This window comes from Rhinatrema bivittatum, chromosome 5 (genome assembly GCF_901001135.1).
Source record: "Rhinatrema bivittatum chromosome 5, aRhiBiv1.1, whole genome shotgun sequence".
NCBI lineage: Eukaryota > Metazoa > Chordata > Amphibia > Gymnophiona > Rhinatrematidae > Rhinatrema > Rhinatrema bivittatum.
Genome location: NC_042619.1, coordinates 96,094,744 through 96,115,786, shown reverse-complemented (window position 1 = coordinate 96,115,786; position 21,043 = coordinate 96,094,744). Strand labels below are relative to the sequence as shown.

General features: G+C 45.8%; 1 protein-coding gene across 2 annotated transcripts in view; it reads right to left on the bottom strand.

Moving 5' to 3' along the window:
* The window catches only part of LOC115092095 (microtubule-associated tumor suppressor candidate 2-like), a 404,152-nt gene that overhangs the window by 50,846 nt on the left and 332,263 nt on the right, over positions 1-21,043 (bottom strand). For both annotated transcript variants that reach the window (XM_029602617.1, XM_029602618.1), the window contains exon 6: positions 7,354-7,568. In XM_029602617.1, coding sequence (XP_029458477.1) covers positions 7,354-7,568 — 215 coding nt within the window. The remainder of the gene's footprint in view (positions 1-7,353; positions 7,569-21,043) is intronic.

Sequence of the window (21,043 nt, the reverse complement as noted above, 5' to 3'; positions counted from 1 at the left end):
TTAAATTAATGTCTGCAGAAAAGAGAAGGAAAGCATATTTGTAGATTTGCTTTTTTACCCCAATGACAACATATAGTCCGTACTATTTGTGAGTTATAAACGGCTTGCTGCATAATTGCATGAGATTAGGAAATCCCATACGTTATCTCTTGCCAATTTACAGGAATAAAACTAGAGTGCCAGATTCCACACTGTAAAGGCTCCTTCTTCTGTGGGTGTTATGAATTAAAGAAACCTCGGGGCACCAAAGTAGATTTGAGCTCCTTTTGAAACCAAAAGGACAAAATTAATATAATAATCCAGGCAATTGATTGGTAGTAGCAGGAAAGAAAATGATTTTTTATGATCCATTTCTATTGGTGATACTATTTTATATCACACTTTCCTGTATTAGCATCCTTCACTACAGGCACAGCTCTCCTACACCTGCCAGTCTGGCTTGTTCTGCGGCCAGGCCCATATAAAAGCAATAGTCTGATCTGCGGAAATAAAAATCTGCTGAGCTGTAACAGCACTTCATGCCTGTGAGCTGGATATTCTAGGTGGTTTTGTGAGCTTTGAATATACATTAGGGGCTGAACTTTCAAAAGGATGTCTGTGCATAGTCCCCGGGTTTTATGTGTCTAATTGGCCTTTAGAAAATTGCCCAGGGGACTGTACATGTAAAAGTACATGCCAAAGAGATTTCACGCAAAGTGTTATGTGCACTAGAAAGAGGCGGTGGAGCTAGGGCAGGGAAGCCATTTACACACACACTTTCGATTCCCTAAATTATGCTCATGAATCTAGGTGTACACGTTTATACTTGCTAAGTTGCAAGTGTAAAAGTGTGCTTGTGTGCCGCCAGGGTTCCGTACACACTCATTAGGGCAAAAAGGAAAATGTACAAATATGCGGATAAGTCCAATTTGAAAATTCTGGCTAAAGCCTGACACGAGCTGCTATATAACTACCCTCTAGGCATATCAGAGCTCACTTAAAGTTTCTGCAGATCATCATGTTGAATACATGAAACATTAAATAAAACAGGCAATTGGGTGCATTTTCCTGTGCAGCCCATCTTAGGGGGTCATTTTCCAAGGAGTTACCGTGGGAGATAATTCTGCAAATCATGCTAACAGCCGTTAACGCGATTTTTTAATTTTGTATTCAGGGGGCGGAGCATGTGTAAAGTAGGAAAGAGTTATTGTGTGCCGTGAAACAGCTACATCTCTTTTATTTGTGGTATGTTGTGCACTAGAGGCCAGTAAAGGTTTATTGCGGTTCACAATGCCCCTTCCCTAGACAGGTATTTGTATCCCTATGAGAGGCCCACCTAGTAACTCGAGGTGGGGATTAGGTATGAGTGTAGGGGGTTGGGGGCCACTTTCACATTCAACATGAGACGTACGAACAGAACAGTGGTCTCTTGTGAAGATTTGCTGGCCTTCGGAGTGAGGAAACTCACTCCAAGATGAGATTTGGACAATGTTCTCTCCACCTAGCTTGTTGTTGCCCAGGTAGAGTGTCCATCAAGCTAGGTTGGGGAAAACAGTACGAAATATGAAACTTTCCCTTCCTCCTTAAACATTTTTTTTTCTTACAATTGTTTGAGTAAATAATTCAACAAAGATAAAAATTAAAGGCCAACCCAGTATGGGAGGCTAGAAAATCTGAGCTTAAATGCACAGAGGTTATGGTGAAATTATTCAATAAGAGGTGATTACCAGTGGAGTTTTTTTGATTATGTCATTGACATGTATATTGGATTATGTATGTTTACTGTAAATCACCTAGAACTGTAGGCAGGTGATAAGTTATGGGCCGATTTTCAAAGGGTTATGCGCGTAACCCCGAAAACCCGCTCCTATACACGCCGAGCCTATTTTGCATAGGCCTGGTGACGTGCACAAGCCCCAAGACGCACGTATGTCCCGAGGCTTGAAAAAATGGGCGGGGGCGGGACCGAGGCCTCCGGCACAGTGGTTGTGCTGGGGGCTTGCGTGCCGGCACTCGGCCGGAGGGCGCAACTTCGTCAACAAAGGTCGGGGGGGGGGGGGGGGGGTTAGATAGGGCTGGCGGGCGGGTTAGGTTGGGGAAGGGAGGGGAAGGGGGGGCAGAAGGAAAGTTCCCTCCGAGGCCGCTTCGATTTCGGAGCAGGCTCGGAGGGAAACAGGGAAAGCCATCGGGGCTCCCCTAGGGCTCGGCAGGCGCAAGGTGCACAAGTGTGCACCCCCTTGTGCGCACCGATCCTGGATTTTATAACGTGCGCGTGGTAACGCATGCATGTTATATAATCGGGCGTAGATTTAAAAATCTGTCCCTTAATGAATAAACAAATAAATAAATAAATAAATAGCCAGGTCTTAACTAAAATTACCTCCATGTTTTCAGTAGTAACTGACAAATAAGCCCAGGGCATCCATTTTGAAAAAGTTGAACCACCTATCTTTGAGGATTAGACGGTTAAACCTCTGCTTATAAACATTTTTACATACTGATTTGCTAAATTTAAGCTCTTATATTCACAAGGTGGCCAAATTTAGCCAGGCAAAACAAAAAAAAGAAAGAGGTGGCTTCAGGGGGCAGGCTTACAACTTAATCTGCTAGTGCTGATTTTCAGCCTTAATTCCCTAAATTATGACGGGCAACCTCAGCAGCACAAATAGCTGCTCTAAACCTCGTTGGTCAAATTTGGGGTAGATTCAGGAAACTTACAGCTGAAAACTGAGTCACTTAGGATCAGCTGAAAATCCAGCTGAAGATAACCGGATACAATTAGATGGTTATCTTTGCCACTCAGTGCCTTTTGAAAACTGACTCCCTACAGAATGTATTGAAAACACTATTATAATACTGTACAGCAAAAAGTCAATGAGTGGTCAGGCGCAGACCCTCAAAGTATAAAGGAACAAATGCAAAAAGTGTGTGTGGAGCCTTGCAGAGGGGATTACCTGATGTCCCCTCAATCTGTTAAGCGTGACTGTCGGATACTAGAGAGCGCGGGCCTTCTCTGTTGCCGCCCCTATACTATGGAACACTCTGCCATACGAACTACGTACAAAGACTTTTATGGCATGGCTTAAACATTCTTTTTCTGGCAAGCATTCTGCTGTGACTAATGATATATTAGCGCCCATTTAATGTTTTTCTGGGCCGTTATTTGAAATTTTACATCTTGAGGTCCATCCACCAGAATTTTCTAGCCAGCTGTTTGTTAGGTCATTTTGTCACTACTGTTGTTTGTTTTAATTTGTGTAATACTGTGTATGTGTTACTGAATGTTGCTTAGGAAATTTGTGTAAGTGGTTAATAAATAAATAAAACTCACCTTGTCCGATTCATGGGCTGCTGCCACCCCGACCCTCCCACCTGCGGCGAGTGGGCAGGTGCTGCCGACAACAGTATGGCCAGGACCCACCTGCCACGGGCAATTCTTTAATCGGGGCCCCCCCTCATCCTCTCTCCCTTTTCCTCCTCCACGCCCTCCCCCCCCCCCGAGTTGCTCCGGCCCCCTCCTTGCGGTCCCAGGAGGGGTTTGCGGTGGAAAGTCGGCTGCTTACTGGGCACTCTGGGGTCTCGGGGCTCAACAAGGGTAGGGGGAAAGGCTCGGAACGTCCAGCCTCTGGTGGCTGGGGAGACGATGCGCGTGACAATCTCTCAGGGATTCACCCCTCGGCAGCCCCTCCATCATGGCGGCTGCTGCACGAAACACTCCTTGCATGCGGGGACTACCCGTCGGTGCAAACCCCGGAGGTTCCAGGATGGCTGGCTGCCGAAGATGGGGGACGTTTGACCAGGGGAGGCTTTAAATCTCCAGTGGCGCTGGCAATCTTCCTCTTGGGATTGCCCTCATATGCTACCTGCTCGCACCCCACTCTCACTTCCTGATCTGATTCTGACAGCTACGTGTCTGCCCATTTCTTACATATACCATGAGCGATTGTATTAGATAACTTCTGTCATAGTGGGTGTTTGAGCCTCTGGGGCATAGGGAGTATTCTGTTTGGCTGGTGTATGGGTCCATTACTTCTCATCTTGTACCCAGAAAATGAGCTGGAGCTACGGCAGGCCTTGGGTGACGATGCAAGAGTGGCCGATTCAGAGCACATGGCCCTGGTCATAACTCTGGTCTGGGGGATAAGAGGTTATATTAGATGAGGCTCAGCATCTAGGTTTCATATTTGTGTTGTTGCTTGAGTAATGTTAAAACTGTGGCCATATTTGTTCCAAAGTGAATATAATGTCTCTATCATTTCTATTGGTAAAGGCTCATGATCCTGGGTTAAAAGTAAAGGGAGGGCTAACTGGGAGCTGAGGTGGCACCAATTCTGAGGGCCCTGGTTAGCAAAAAAACCCACACTTTAATGATATCACAAAATCTTCACAGAGCTTTCACCATTTTCAACAAGCGCTGTTAGAGTTCCCTCTAGAGGTATTTTGCAGTCTGCGTTTATGTAAAAAAAAACAAACCCAATCCACTAGATCAGGGGTCAGGAACCCATGGCTCGCGAGCCAGATATGGCTCTTTTGAAGGCTGCATCTGGCTCGCAGACAAGTGTCGCCACACTTCGCGGTTCCCCGCTGACCCAGCTGCTCCCCGGTCCTCCGCCGCCCGGGCTTAAAATGCTGTCAGCCTGGGCGGAACGCGGCGGGACAGCTGGAGTCAGCGGCACCGGCGTGCTCTCTTCTCCTCCTCCCCCCCCCCCGCGGCCCGGAAGAGGAAGTGGTGAGCATCGGGTGCCTGCGCGGAAGAAGAGACCACGCTAGTGTGGTCTCTTCTTCCCGCGCAGGCACCCGATGCTCTCCACTTCCTCTTCCGGGCCGCGGGGGGGGGGGGGGGGAGGAGGAGGAGAGAGCACGCCGGCAGCGGTACGACTGGAGTCAGCCGGGTTGCCAGCGCTGGAGTCATCGGGTGCCTGTGCGGGAGTCTTCCCGCGCAGGCACCCGATGCTCACCACTTCCTCTTCCGGGCCGCGGGAAGAAGAGAGCACGCCGGTGCCGCTCAGCACCGGCGTGCTCTCTTCTTCCCGCGGCCCGGAAGAGGAAATGGTGAGCATCGGGTGCCTGCGCGAGAAGAAGAGGCCACGCTTGTGGGAAGAAGACTGCAGCGCGGCTCGGAGGAAAATGAAGAGTTTCAACCGCGACCGATGGGACTCCGCCTTCGCCTCCGCGAGGGCTGAAAATGAAGGAGGTTAGTGTTGGGAGGAGGCTGCTGCTGCCGCGAGTTCCTGGGGTGGGGGTGGGGGAGAGAGAGAGTGAATGAGCGAGCAAGCGTGTGTGTTTGAGATCCTGTGTGTGTGAGTGAGATTGCATGTATGTGAATGATTGAGAGCCTGTGTATGTGAAAGAGAGTATGTCTGTGATTGAGAGCCTGCCTGTGAGAGAGAGAGCATGAATGTAAGTTTACCATTGGGAACCTGTATGTGTAAGTTTGTGATTGAAAACCTGTTTGTGTGAAAGAGTATGTGTGTATGATTGAGATCCTTTGTGTGTGAGAGAAATCATGTGTATGTATGATTAAGAGCCTGTGTGTATAAGTAAGAGAGAGATCATGTGTGTCTGTGTCTGATTGACAGCTGGTTTAGGTGATGGAGCATGTGAGTATGTGATTGAGAGCCTGTGTTTAAATGAGAGAGAGAGACCATGTGTGTCTGTGTGTGATTGAGAGCTGATTTAGGTGAGGGAGCATGTGAGTATGTGATTGAGAGCCTGTGTGTAATGAGAGAAAGAGAGGACATGTTTGTAAGCATGTGAATGAGAGTCTGTGTGTGAGAGAAAAAGACAGCATGTATTTATGTGATTGAAAGCCTGTGTGTGTGTGTAAGCGTGAAAAGATAGACAGCATGTGTGTAAATGTGTAATTAAGAGCCTATATAAGTGAGTGAGAAAAAACATGTGTATATGTGAGTACTGAGAGCATGTGTGTATAGGTGTGTCATTGAGAGCCAGTGTGAGAGAGAGCGCTGGTATGTGACTGAGAGAGGAGAAAGTTCCAAGCAAACCACCCCACCTCCTGCTAATTCAGAACAATCTCAGGACACCTGGATATCAAATGTTCCCAGGTATGCAGAGCAAAAAAAATTTTGTATCCTTATTATTTTTCATTACTGGATCTTTGTGTCTGCTATTTTGAAATATTTTGTTGGTATCTGGAAATGTTTTATATGAGTTTTAATTATTGGATATTCCTCTCATCAGCTGTTTCGAAATATGTTCTTTTTGTTAGTACAATTTTACTGCTGATGATTTTATATTTCTTGATTTGTTTTATAAGGATGGGTGATGTTTCTTTTTTCCTTTGTTACACTGCATACAGAGACTCTGGCTTGTTGCAGTTTCCAATTCAGTTTTTTCTGCATGCTTCTTGTTATGCGTTTTGGTCTCTTTATTCTATGTTAGGTGAGGGACAGCACGTGATTCAGGTGAGGTTTTCTGCTGGCGTGTTGTTTCTGTGTAGGACTCTATAGCAGCCTGACTTGGTCCGTTTTCCTAATAGGAGATGTATTGGTGTCTTAAGGCCTGGTGTAATATTTTCAGAGACTTATTGTACATTAAAAGTGGGATCTTACATAAAATGCACACATTTACTTGTATTTAGTTTTAAACATATTGTATGGCTCTCATGGAATTACATTTTAAAATATGTGGCGTTTATGGCTCTCTCAGCCAAAAAGGTTCCTGACCCCTGCACTAGATGAATCATTTCCAGATATGTGCTATATATATTTATTACTGCTCGGTGTGCTGGAGTGTTACTTTGTTGTAAATTCTGAAACCTTGAAACTTACATTCTGTTCTACATCTACACCACACTTCATGATGTGCCCCGCTGTAAAGAGTGAAAGAAACTTTCCAACTGTCCATGTTAGGAAGGCGACCGGGCATGCTTTAATCCTGCTGGATTTGCACCAGTTCTCAAAGCGAAACTGCATGTGTGCTTTCTCTTTGCAACTCGCCGCTGGGACACAGGACGTGCCGTCACTTGTACCCACTTTTTCCTGCGGTCAGAATATTGCTGGAAAAGTACAAGCTGTAGCTTTGAAAATGCCATCTGCACCCCAACCCCCACCTAAACGCACCCCTGAGAACGCCTCCATGCCACGAGGCTGCAAATTCTCCCAGTGCAGTGGAACGTGCACAGTCTTTCAGCCACACGGAGCGGGAGCGATTTTCAGCCCAGTGGCTTCACGTGCGTAAGGCGCTCCTGAGCGGCGTACACTGCTTTGAAACTTGTCCTCCCCATGTTAGGCTAATAAATGCTCTTACTGTGTACCTAATTTATAGTCTCCAATACCCCGCTCCGGTAAATCCACTGCAGGCAAGGCTATTACCCCACAGGGCCTATGGCCGGGCTCTGGCCTGGGTGCTGACCTGTTCCTGATGCTGAGACTTCATTCCCACCAGCTGGAGGTTGTGCTCTTCTTGAGCGCGCTCCACTTCAGCGCTGTGCTGCTGCTTTAGCCTTTCCTCCAGGGCCTTGAGTTCCACATTCTGCAGATAATGAAGCCTTCTCACCTCGTCTTCAAACCTTCTTTCCAGCATTTCCTTTTCCTTCTGTAATTTCTCATGCCTGCTTATGTTAAAGGCTGTTGGGAAAAAAAAAAAAACCAAGCAAACATGTTATAAAGGTTCTACAGAGCTTTAGCAAGCACAGAAGCGATGAGCTCGCACTGCTGTGTCGAGCACAAGAGAGTGTGGCCAGAGCACTGAGAAATTATTATAACACAAAATCCACATGCCAAGTCACAGATTAGCAACTTCCAATAAAATTAAAAGTCCTTGATGGAGGAAATACCCATTTCTTTTGTGTGAAATCAATTTTTACTTCTTCTTTTGTAGGTTTCATAGTCCCAGTGAAATAAAATCTAATTTCAGGGTCTCTCTACTCAACAGGCCCCACTTGTGACATAAAAAGATGAGGCAGGTACTAAGGGCCCAACTTTCAAAACTGTCCACAGTACACCTTTTGCGTGAGTTAAGTGGGCCCCAAGGAGCTTTATACTAATATTTTATTAGCTGAATGGCGGGAGCCACACAATATATTTAACACTGTGCACTTCTGGCCCAAAAGTACCCAAGCATGTTTCAGTGCGTGTGTACGTTTGTAATGCAGGAACATGCATATATTCTCTACCCCTTTATAAAAATACACGTGTATACTTTGTGCAAGCAATAAGCCAGAATTAAACTCGGAGACAGGTATTTTATAAAGGGTTTGTGTGCACGCCTTTCTGAAAATACTTGCATGCATGTAAAATTGTCACCCGTTTGCCGATACTCCACCAGTTCACCCAGACCTCCCACCAAAAGTCCGATTTCAACCGCACAAGTTACTAGCAGGTGTAAAAGTGTACGGGCACGTTCGGTAAGGCATGCACGCATGCTGCTTACAAAATACTTCTGCAAGTACTTACGGGCCCCATAATGGAGCACCTTTAAACTGCCTCTCTTTTCCCCTGTTAGAGGCACAATCTCTCTGTTAGAGGCACAATCTCTCGAGGTTTATAAATTAGAATTTACATGCATGCAAGCCACTTAGGCGCATATGATAATTTTACTTGCACAACCACCGCGTCCCCTCTTTGAAGATTACCTCCTAAATGTGCATGAAGATAAATGCGTGTGCTAACAGTTTATGGTTTACATTTCAAAATAACTATTGTAGTACTAAGGTATGTAGTGTGTGTGTGTGTATTCCCTACATATCATTACCTGAGTACAACTTCCCCTACTCTAATCAACCCGAAATAAAGAACTGGTAAACATGCAGGAATCCCCTCACCTGGCAGATCTCCAAATTCAATTATATTGCCATACCCTCGAGCCCTGATCTCAAGTCCGATTCACCCCCCGATCCTGATCACATCTGACCCCCTCATTCCAATATATATGATCTCTCTCTCTCTAATCCCCATGGGCCTCCCCTGCATCCTCTTCAGGCCCTCCCTGAAGCCCCCGCCCACCACATTCCTCCTGCTGGCAGAAGGATCTGATCTACTCTGCAACCTCTCAAGGCCCTTCATAAAGCTCCCCCCCCCCCCCCAAAAAAAAAAAAAAAATAAAACCACCACCATCATACTCGTTCTGCGAATATGCGGATCTTCTCTTACTTCCTGTTGACTCCAGTGCTAACCATCAAATAGCGCTAGTAGTAGGTGGTACTATGCACTAAGACCTATATAGTACTTACATAGTGCCGCCTACGGGCTCTATTTGACAGTCAATATGGGAGCCAGAGGGAGATAATAAAAAATCCTCTTACCACAGGGAAGGAGGCAGTGGCGGAGGGTTTATGGGTCATGTGGAGAGGCTGTGGGGAGACCCAGAGGAGTGGCAGAGGAGATCAGATCCTCCTGCCTAGCAATAAGGAGTTGGGGGGCCTAGAAAAGTTTGTGCCTGTCTGCAAGAGAGGCCCTGGGGTGGGGATCAGATATATTGGACTGGGGGTTGGGGGTGATGAATTTAACTTGTGATGGGATAGCAGTAGTGGAGGGAATGTGCATCAGGTTACCAGGAAGGAGTCTGGGGAATTTTGGGGCTGTGGGCCAGGGTAGGGTATGGGAATTAGGTGGACAGTATAGGAGGAAAGTTCATGTTGTTAGGGGTAAGGCTGAGGATATGACCTCCTCCCATATGGAATCTGTGCAATGTCAGTTAACTACAGCTCCAGCCAGGGGCTAAATTTCACACACTAAAAGCATGCATTCAAGTTAGCTCCTTCTACCAGGACTAATAAATAGCACAGTAATGCCTAATGAGATCCTTACCATGCTATTTTAATGTTTTCAATATGCAGGCACATTCATTTTCCCTGCAAATGTGTGATTATAGCTGCAGTGAAATATGTTTCTTTGGAGCCTGTGCAATTAAGATCCTTCTTGAATTCTAAGATATAATACACTAACTTTGACCAGAATTTGCATTTGCTGCAATTTGATATAGGTATATCTGTCTGCATAATAATTTTCCCTTTTTTTTATACGTTGTGTTTTCTCATAAGTGTCCAATGCCATTTATTCCATTATTCAGAGTATCTTATCTTTTTTGTTTCATACATTCTGGTTTTCTTTTTGAAGTATTGTATATCTGAATTATTAAAATTTCAATAGAGACAGTTAAAAAATACATATCCAGGCATATTAAAATGTAATAAACATGCATGTGTGTGAAATAGAAGATCTTTTACCCTATATTATGAGCTTTAATTAATTAGGGTGTAGTTGTGTTAATTAAAATGTGTGATAATGATAGTTACTGACAGGCCGATACAGTACAGTGCGCTCTGGCGGAGCGCACTGTTAACCCACGATTAGACGTGCGTTTTCAACGCGCTAGCTTTACCCCTTATTCAGTAAGGGGTAATAGCGTGTCGAAAACGTGCGTCCAACTTCCCCGAACCTAATAGCGCCCGCAACGTGCAAATGCATGTTGATGGCCTATTAGGTTTTCCCGTGCAATTCAGAAAGCAAAATGTGCAGCCAAGCCGGGACCTCCAACTTAATATCATGGCGATATTAAGTTGGAGGTCCTGAAAGTTAAAAATAGTTTAAAAAAAAAAATTTGAAATCGGCCCGCGGCTCGAAAACCAGACGCTCAATTTTGCCAGCGTCCGGTTTCTGAACCCGTGGCTGTCAGCAGGTTTGAGAACCGACGCCGGCAAAATTGAATGTCGGCTGTCAAACCCGCTGACAGCCGCCGCTCCTGTCCAAAAACAGGCGCTAGGGACACACTAGTGTCCCTAGCGCCTCTTTTTGCCGCGGGCCCTCATTTAAATACAGAATTGCACGCACAGGAGAGTGGCCTGTGTGCGCGCTGGGAGTGCGGGCATTCGCCCACTGTCCTGCGACTTTTACTGTATCGGCCCGTGAGTGTGTTAAGTGTAGTGTACTTTTATTTATTTGTAATTATTCTATTCTGGCTCTAGCAGCCCAGCTGTGCTAGGCGGATTGCAAGCAAACAATAAAATCTATTTTCAAACATTCAAAAACATATAAAGTATCCCAGCAGCCCTATAGCAAACCCTGTAACAGTGACATCTCCTTCAGTAGACTAGAATTATATTTATTACACCTGGGGGAACGCATCCTGACATAATAATTTACATTTTTTAAAATAAAAAAGCCTATATTTGACAGCTAACTGAAGATCTGCTGGAAGGGCATTCCATATAGCAGGCCTTAGAACAAAAGTGGCCTCTGGATGGATCTTTTGATGGTGTGCTTGCTTAAGAGACTGCACAGTAAGCAAACACTTATCTGCTGACGGTAAGCTATGAGTAGGTGTGCATTCAGAAAGCAGATTGGCTAGATAAAATAGCCCATCCCCCTTAATGGCCTTAAAAACTAGGGTTAACACTTTGAACTTTACTCGTTGAGCCATCGGAAGCCAGTGTAGTCATTCCAGCGGTAGAGTCATGTGATCTCTTAGAGACCCCCAAGTACACAGACCCCCAAGAGAAGGCAACTGTTAACATTTAAATGTCCCTTCCCTTCACAAAAAACTCGTTTGAGCTTCTGCAGAGCTTTCCTGTTCCCTGATGTAGGTTAGTTTACAGTCTTGTGCAGGGGTCCCTAAATTCGGTCCTCGAGGCCTGCAGCCCAGTTAGATTTTCAGGATTTCCATAACGAATATGCATGAGATAGATCTGCATGCACTGTCTCCAAAGAAGGCAAATCGATCTCATGCATATTCATTGTGAAAATCTTGAAAACCCAAGTGAGTTATGGCCCTTGAAAACTGAGTTTGGTGACACCTAATCTAGCCAAAGGAATGCGCTACAGAGACCAGAGAGGGTACACATAGACCTCGAGGGTCCATTTCCCAGAGACGTCAGAAAGAAAGATAAAATATGGCAAATGCCTTCATACTCACTTTCCCCCAATTCTTAAACAAAGCATTGGTGGGGAGCAGGAGGACTGCATGTGCTGTTATTCTTTTTTAGGCACTTCTTGGTCCAGAAGGAGTTGAAAGGCCTTTGCCACAGATTGATGTTTAAGGTCATAAATCATAGCTACATTTTACTGCATATGAATGCTTTCATGGAATAAACATGTCTCACGTACTGTGATCGTGCAGTATGCGGACAGTTCCTGAAATAATCTCAAGCATGAGTATCACAATGAAATGAGTACAAGTGTGTGTATGTGTCCATCTGTCTGTCTTTCTTTCTTTCTATCAGTGTGGTAATAGTCAATTAGTAAAAAGTTTCAATCTGCTATTAAAAAAAAAAAATCTATACATCCAAACACAAAAATATTCTCCTGTTTTAGGAAGTCACCAGTTATAGTCTAATTTTCCTAGAAAAAATCTGGGATGTTTTAATAAGTTTAGTTGAATCCCTCAAGAAGGCCCAGCCAGAATCCAGGTTTTTATGTAAAAAAGGAAGAAAAGTTGGGCGCATTGAAAGTCAGAACTTCCAAAGATTTAATCTAGGCTTCCAAAATTCTGTTTTCTATAACTTTTTAAAGTTTTTGGCCCAGCAGTTTCCTCCTACTCCTTTTATGGTTCTATTTATTCATTTTATTTATTTGGAAAGATTCATAGCCTGCTTGCTCTGGAGTTAGTGGTGGGGTACAACGGGAACACTCATAAAATCAAAACAACAAATATCTAACCTCTAGATTTATCAAAATGCTATAAATGTAGCGGAAAAGGTTTTATCGCATAGGCCATTTGGGCAGAGGGAGAGGGGAGAGAGAGACTCTGTAGAGAATACCATGTCACTCTACTATTTATACCACTGTAAGGGGGGGGGGGGGGAGTGCACTTTTGGAGTGGGGTTGGGGGGGTGCAGTTTTACATACACAGTAGGAGGTACAAACAGCAACATAGGCATCACTGAAGAATTTCTGCTGTTTGGTACAAGAGAAGTTGATTTGTACAATGCACTCTCTACTCAGCTTCAAACAAGGTAGGTAGAGAGTGCAACAAGCTAGGTAAAGAGTATGTAAAACTGCCTCCCCAAACCTCACTCCGAGTTAAGTGTCCCCCTCTTACAGTAGTATAAATAGTAGAGTGATGTATTATCTACCAAGTCTCTCTCTCCCTCCCTCCCCCTCGAGGCATATGTGCTAAAAATGTGAGCACAACACACAGAAAAAAGGTGTAGTTATTTCTGGTGATAAAACCCGTGTGGCTATGCATTACTCTATCGCATTTGATGTTAGGAGCTGCTCATCACCCATATCAAATGTCGCATTTGCATACTAACGCACATTGCGCTATTTAACGCACATGTAATGGCATTATCGCGTGTGTTAGAGCAGGGCTTTACCCATCAAAAAGGAATTTTTTAAAAAGTAGCCTCCCTGTGTGTGGGTAAACTGAAGCGCCGCCAAACATGCGTTTCCAGGGGACAGCACCTACTTTCACTTTGAAAAAGGACCACAGAATTGCACCAGTGTCGATTTATGGGGTCCAAATATCCTCCAAACAGTATTAATGATTTTCTTTTCATGAAAGGCTGAGAGGGTTAAATCCATGCTCTAATTCAGAGACGGTATTACCCTAGTTCCATGCACCCCTGTTTAATGTGCATTTATTGTATTTGCTATTTTGGGGATGTGAGGAACTCTAGAGGACTACTAAGTTGCTTTTAGGCTGGAGAAGAAAGAGGAGTGACATCCAGGAATGAAAAGCTGCAGGAGCTGATCTCTAGAGGAAAGTTTCCCAGCATTTTAGGGAACACGGACCCCTTTTCAGCTTCAAAAGGTTTCACGGACCCCCCCCCCCCCCCCCCCAATAACACAAGAAATAATGAGATGTGCTCCAGTATCATTCATAATGTTTAAAACTTTGATCTAAACTGAATAAGTAGGAAGGACAGTTTCCAAAGCTATTTAAAAATTGCACCTGTAATTGAAGATTGGGGCCAACAGTCCAGCTGCAGTGGGGGAAAAGAAGCAAATTCCAAAAGGTTCCAGGTTGGGAGCTTGGTGTAACCTTGCAGAAAATCAGCACTGGTTCCTGCAGGCCTGCCTGTGGCGTTTTCTTTTGCACACTCGGCCAGCTGGGGAAAGCCAGTACTCTTGTACCTGTGCACTTTGCACCTGCTTGAAGTACAAGGATTTCCTTCCCCCTTTCCCTTTATTCCCTGCAGGTAAAAGTCTGCATGCTGTTCACCGCATAGCTACTTTTGTCTTCAGTGGCAGGGAACAGCACATTTCAAAGGGCCTTTTTACGTGGGTAAACGGGTGTTTAGCCACATAAAGAGTTTAACACTTACCCTCCCTGAAAACTGACCCCCTTTTAGCCTGCTTTTCTTTTATACATTAGCGCAGGGCTGAACCGAGAGTACACCACCCCAGGAGTGGGATAAGAAAACAAGGCAGGATGCTTGACAGATCAAGGGTCAGGCTTCTGCCTAGCCACTATTCTCCTCCGCTGGTTGGGCCTTTGGGTTCTGGGGGCCCATTAGGACGTTGGTGTGGCAGGAGTACCTGGTGAATCTGGTTTAGGCTAGGCTGTAGACTGGCTGGACCAGGCAAGGCTGTGGACAGAGTCAATTGGAGACAGATGACTGGGTAAAGGAATAAGCAAGGGTTGCTGAAAGGGTAGACAGAAACAGGACAGGGCTGGATGGGATGGACACAGGATGGGGCAGACATAAGACTGAACAAGATAAGGCAAGAGAAGACTAGAACGAGACAGGCAACACAGAACAAGAAACACAAAGAACATAAAAAGGCCTAAACGCAGTAATAGGAGGCCCGTAGGTTGCTAAGCAAGAAGCCCCAGAGGCCGCACTAGGTAAGGAGCAAGTGAGCAAGAAGGCCCAGAGGCTGCAAGGCAAGAAGCAGGAAGGCCCATAGGCCAAAAAGCAAGGCTAGGCCAAAATAGGCCACAAAGCAAGAAGCCACAAGGTAAGAGGCTAGAAGGCCCAGGGGTCAAAAGGCAAGAGGCTAGAAGGCTCAGGGGTCAAAAGGCAAGAGGCTAGAAAGCCCAGAGGCCACAAGGCAAGAGGCTAGAAGGCATAGAGGTCAAAAGGCAAGAAGCTAGAAGGCCCAGAGGCCACAAAGCAAGGCAAGGAATAAGAATAACAGTGGCCAATTCAAGGAGCCGAAGTTAATTCCATGAGAGGGCAAGGAGGTTCTGACAAGGCAGGGTTAAATGAGGCTGGAGCTTGGGTGTGGTACAGGCAGGCCAGAGAAGCTTGGTAAGGTTGGAAGCCCAGCTTGCTAGTGGCCTCCGCTGATGGGGAGTCATCAGTGCAGAAGGCAGCAGGGTAGAATGGGGCTCCATAGCAGGCAAAATCCTAACACTTACAAACATATAAAGAAAATGACAGTCACAAAATAATTTATATTTTAGAAAAAGTAAAACAATAGCCTGCTTTTCAACAGGAAGAAGGCTAATGAGATCTCCCTGTCTATCTAGGTTTTCCCCCAAAATAACTTTTGTGTTTAATGTCATATCCATACCTGGCTGTTATCTTATCCTCCCTTCTCCTTGATCCTTGGTGGTCATCTCACCCTTCTTCCCTCCTGGACCTTAACAGTCTTCTATCCCTCCCTCTTTACACCTCTTTCTCTACCTCTAGTCCATCATGATTCCTGGGGCACCTCTCCTTCTCTCCTCTGATAAACTCTCAACCACTCTCACTCCCCTTAACCAAGTGAATCATGAATTCCCGTTTCTGTCTTTATCCTCCTTTTCTTCCTTCATTCATGTCTAATTTCTTCTCCATTCTGTCTTTCTCCTCATACTCTCTGCCCCAATCCCATTTAGAACATAAGATATGCCATACTGGGTCAGACCAAGGGTCCATCAAGCCCAGCATCCTGCATCCAATCCAAGTCACAAGTACCTGGCAAGTACCCAAACATTAAATAGATCCGAAGCTACTATTCCTTATTAACAGCTGTTTATGGACTTCTCTAGGAACTTACCCAAATATCTTTTAAACCCAGTTACACTAACTACTGTAACCACATCCTCTGGCCATGAATTCCAGAGCTTAACTATGCGTTGAGTTGCTAACTTCATGGAGTACCCCCTAGTCCTCCTATTATCTGAGAAAGTAAATAACTGGTTTATATTAACCTGTTCAAGTCCTTACATGATTTTGTAGACCTCTAACTATTCCCCCTCAGTTGCCTCTTCTCCAAGCTGAACAGCCCTAACCTCTTTAGCTGTTCCATGCCCCTTATTATGGCTGCCATTCTCTGCACTTTCTCCAGTGTAACAATATATTTTTTGAGATGCGGTGACCAGAATTGCACACAGTATTCAAGGTATGGTCTCATCATGTAGAGATACAGAGGCATTATGACATCCACTGTTTTATTTGCCATTCCCTTCCTAATAATTTCGAAAATTCTGTTTGCTTGTTTGACCGCCCAGCACACTGAAACAACAATTTCAATGAATTATCCACTAGGACCCCTAGATCTTTTTCCTAGGTGGTAACTCCTAAGATGGAATCTAACATTGTATAACTAGAGTAAAGGTTATTTTTCCCTATATGCATCACCTTGCATATATCCACAGTAATTTCATCTGCGATTTGGAAGCCCAATCTTCCAGACTCACAAGGTCCTCCTGCAATTTATCTCAATCCACTTGAGATTTAACTTTTCTGCATAAATTTGTGTCATCCACAAATTTGATCACCTTACTCGTCATACCCCTTTCCAGATCATTTATAAATATATTAAAAAGTATTGATCCAAGTAGATTCCTGAGGCACTTCACTGTTTACCTTTTTACACTGTGAAAACAAACCATTTAATCCTACTCTGTTTCCTGTCTTTTAACCAATTTGCAATCCACAAAAGGACATTGCCTCCTATCCCATAACTTTCTAGTTTTCTTAGAAACCTCTCATGAGAGCGCCTTTGTCCACGTTTGTTCATCTCTTCAAAAAAAAGTAGGAGATCTGTGTGGCAAGACTTCCCTTGGGTAAATCCAGGCAGGCTGTGTCCCATTAAATCATGTCTATCTAAATGTTTTGTTATTTTATTCTTTATAACAGTTTCCACAATTTTTCCTGGCACTGAAGTCAGGCTCACTGATCTATAGTTTTCCAGATCACCTTGGAGCCCTTTTTAAATACCGTGTTTCCCCGAAAATAAGACACGGTCTTATACTAACTTTTGCTCTAAAAGATGCGTTAGGGCTTATTTTCAGAGGATGTCTTATCTTTCCATGAACAACAATCTACATTTATTCTTGACCAAAAAGCAACATTCATTCAATTATAGTCATGTCATCACATTCTGGAACATCATCATAACTCTCCAAAGTAGACATCCCAAAAGAATCGCACTCAAAAGAGCCCACGAGACCCAAAACAATAAGGATTAGCAAGTGCCGGGCTCTCACACACAGATCGGGTAGTCCTGTTGGCGTCACTCCTGTCACAGGCGTGCTGTCATGTCCCTTGGCGTTCCAGCTGCTCTCTTTCGCATTCCACTGCAGCCAAGTGTAGCAGTTGGCTCCCCCTGGTGACGGGAAGCAGCCACAACGCTCTAATATAATGGGCTCTTTGAGTGCGATTCTTTTGGGGGTGTCTGCTTTCCTTGGTGAAGGATCTATCTATCCTGCTGCATTCTATTGCCAATTGATTTTACTTTTTTACATATATAGCTGCCTAGACACTATTTAAATTGACTTTTTTTATGAACTGTAACTAGGGCTTATTTTTGGAGTAGGGCTTATATTTCGAACAGCCTCAAAAATCCTGAAAAACCATGCTAGGGCTTATTTTCTGGGTAGGTCTTATTTTCAGGGGAAAACGGTATCAGGGTTAAATTGGCCTCCTTCCAGTCTTCAGGCACAATGGATGATTTTAATGATAGATTACAATTTAATTGTAGTAGGTTTTAAATTTGATTTTTTTAGTTCTTTCAGGATCCTGGGGTGTATATCATCCAATCCAGGTGATTTACTACTCTTCAGTTTGTCAATCTGGCCTACTGCATCTTCCAGGTTCACCATGATTTGGTTCAGTTCATCTGAATCGTCACCCTTGAAAACTGTCTCTGGAACGAAGCCATTCTATTTTTTGGTGCAGCTCTCCTCTCCTGTCTCTCTCTCTCTGTCAGGCCAGTGGCAGAACATGTGGCAATAGCAGGAAATACTTCACACCACTGTGATTGCCCTGCTATCTCCTGCAGTGTGCAGTAGTAGCTGCCGCAATCATCAAGTCTCTTCATATCCTCATGAAGTTCAGCAGTAGGATTTCTGATTCTCGGGAGCTGCAGTTGGTGCTTCTCTTTCCCAGCTCCGCTGAGCATGCGGCAGTGAGGTCTGAGGCTTCTAATGGGTGCGAATAGCTCCCCTGTTCCTCCTCCTCTTGGTCTGCAGTAATGTGGGATGAAGTTCTTCAGGGCAGCAGTTCATCTTATTGCAGGTAGCAGCAGCTTTCTTTCTCTCTCTCTCTCCCTAGCCACGTTTTCTTGCATTCCTTTTGGAGGACCCCCTGGGATGGTCTCACGGCTGGGAACCACTGCTCTAGAGAGTTTCAGTTAGTTGAGAAGCAGGAGAATTTCCAGGAGGTTCTGTGGAAACAACTGAGACAGTGAATTGCTTTAAAAGCTTTTCTCATGAGGGAGTTGAATAAAGGTAATTCAGGACATGTTCACTTGTTTCTTTATTTACCACCTCTAAGCAGGACATGGAATCTTTGGGATGTCTCACATCTGAATCCAAAATGTTGATAATCTAACAGTTATACTCATCTAGGATCATGGCTGGAGGAAGCATTAGGCGAGCTAGGCCTGTGCCTAGGGCGCCATGATTTAGGGGGTGCCGCGGCAGGCAGCAAAATTTTGAAAGGGCAAAAAGTGCCCTGCCAGCACCCGCCTTACCGTGCCACCCTCCCGACGCCCCCCTTGTGGTCCAGCGGAGGGCCCGGGAGCGATCTGCCGCTCCAGGGGCCTCGGCTTCCACTAAACAAAATGGCGCTGGTGGCCTTCAGCCCCTACCATGTGACAGGGGCCAACCAATGGCACCGGTAGCCCCTGTCACATGGTAGGGGCTAAAGGCCATCAGCGCCATTTTGGTTAGTGGCAGCCAAGGCTCCGGGAGCGGCAGATCGCTCCCAGACCCTCACCTGGACTACCAGGTATTTTGGGGGGGGGGGGGGGAGGAGGAGTAGGGGCTGCGGCTGGGGGTGGCGCAAGGCTGAAGGTGCCTAGGGCGCCCAATCCCCTTGCACTGGCCCTGTCTAGGATTATGAAACTGACCCAAGAGTGATATATGGATTTCAGGCAACCTTCCTGTTAAACTGACATTTTGGGTTGGAAAAAGATGGAAAGAACTTACTGAAAGTAGAATATTTCTATTTGTAAGAAACCCTCTGGTTCCGTTACCAGTAGGCCCTGGGTAACTCCTTTACTTAGCTGGAAATAGTGCAGTAAGAGGAAATAATTAGGGGAGGTTCCATTCGATATAGCCCCTCCCTTTGAGGGTGCTGGGGTGGACGTCCTACTCTATGGGTTTATAAGCAGTTCTCTAAGAGAGCTCGGGGGGGGGGGGGCAGTATTCAGTTTGGAATTTTGGAGTAGGTGGGAGGTTTTTCCCCACCTCTGTGAAACCCCAGGGTGTTGCTTGGGGAGAGGTCTTAGTGAAGCCTCTCTTTGGGGAGCCCTGGGTAGGAAAGATCTGCCCCTCTGTGACCTGCCCGGGAAATAGAGGGATGGCGGTGAGACCCGCCGCAGGGTCCTCTGGAGTCAATTCTGAGTGAGGGAAGGTAGACTTTTGCTGCTGGCCAGGAGGAAGATTTCTGCCCCTTTCCTGCCTGGGACCTGGAACAATGGGGCAGCTTGTTTTCCAGGAGGATCCCTCCCATCTGGGATCCTGAGAGAAGGACAAAGACAGAAAGAAAAACACCTTCCTACTGTGAGTAACAACAAGAATACTGAGGATCCCCATCCAGAGTCGTTTCACCCCGGGGAGAGAGCGGGTTGGACTCTCTGTGCAGTGATGAATTTTTCTAAGTTTTACCAGTTTTTGGTAGGGGTTTTTCCTATTTCAACCAGGATACCTGGCCTATCTGGAGATCCCACTTATTCACACTTTGGCGGGTGTTAGCTCTCATTATCTGATATTAAAGACCTGTGCACAGATTGAAGGAAGAGACTAACTGAAAAACCACTGCATGCTGAGGTCTGTTTATTGTGCCATTCACCAATTCTGATTTACCTTTCAGTAAATAATTTATTTTGGCCACTTACAATCCATCTCTAGTGTTTATTGGCACCACAGCACACAGTGAGTGAAAGGCACAGAATAGGGATGTGAATCGTTTTTTGATGATTTACAATATCGTCCGATATATTTTAAATCGTCAAAAATCGTTAGAGGCGATATGAATTCCCCCGATTTATCGTCAAAAATCGTAAATCGGGGGAAGGGGGAGGGCGAAAAAACCGGCACACTAAAACAACCCTAAAACCCACCCCGACCCTTTAAAATAAATCCCCCCCCCCTCCCGAACCCCCCCCCCCCAAAATGCTTTAAATTACCTGGGGTCCAGTGGGGAGGTCCCGGTGTGATCTTCCACTCTCGGGCCACGTCTGCGTTAATGGCGCCGGCTCTACCTTTGCCCTGTCATATGACAGGGCAAAGGTAGCGCCGGCGCCATTTCAGTTCCTGTCCCCCGACGTCAGGAGCGTAGGAGATCGCTCCCGGACCCCCGCTGGACCCCCAGGGACTATTGGCCAGCTTGGGGGGGCCTCCTGACCCCCACAAGACTTGCCAAAAGTCCAGCGGGGATCCGGGAACGACCTCCTGCAGTCGAATCGTGTTGCCGTACGGCCGGCGCCATTTTGTGCAAAATGGCGCCGGCAACACGATTCGACTGCAGGAGGTCGTTCCCGGACCCCCGCTGGACTTTTGGCAAGTCTTGTGGGGGTCAGGAGGCCCCCCCAAGCTGGCCAAAAGTCCCTGGGGGTCCAACGGGGGTCCGGGAGCGATCTTCTGCGCTCTTGACGTCGGGGGACAAAAAACAAAATGGTGCCGGCGCTAACTTTGCCCTGTCATATGACAGGGCAAAGGTAGCGCCGGTGCCATTTTGGCGCCGGAGGCCCGAGAGTAAAAGATCACACCGAGACCCCCC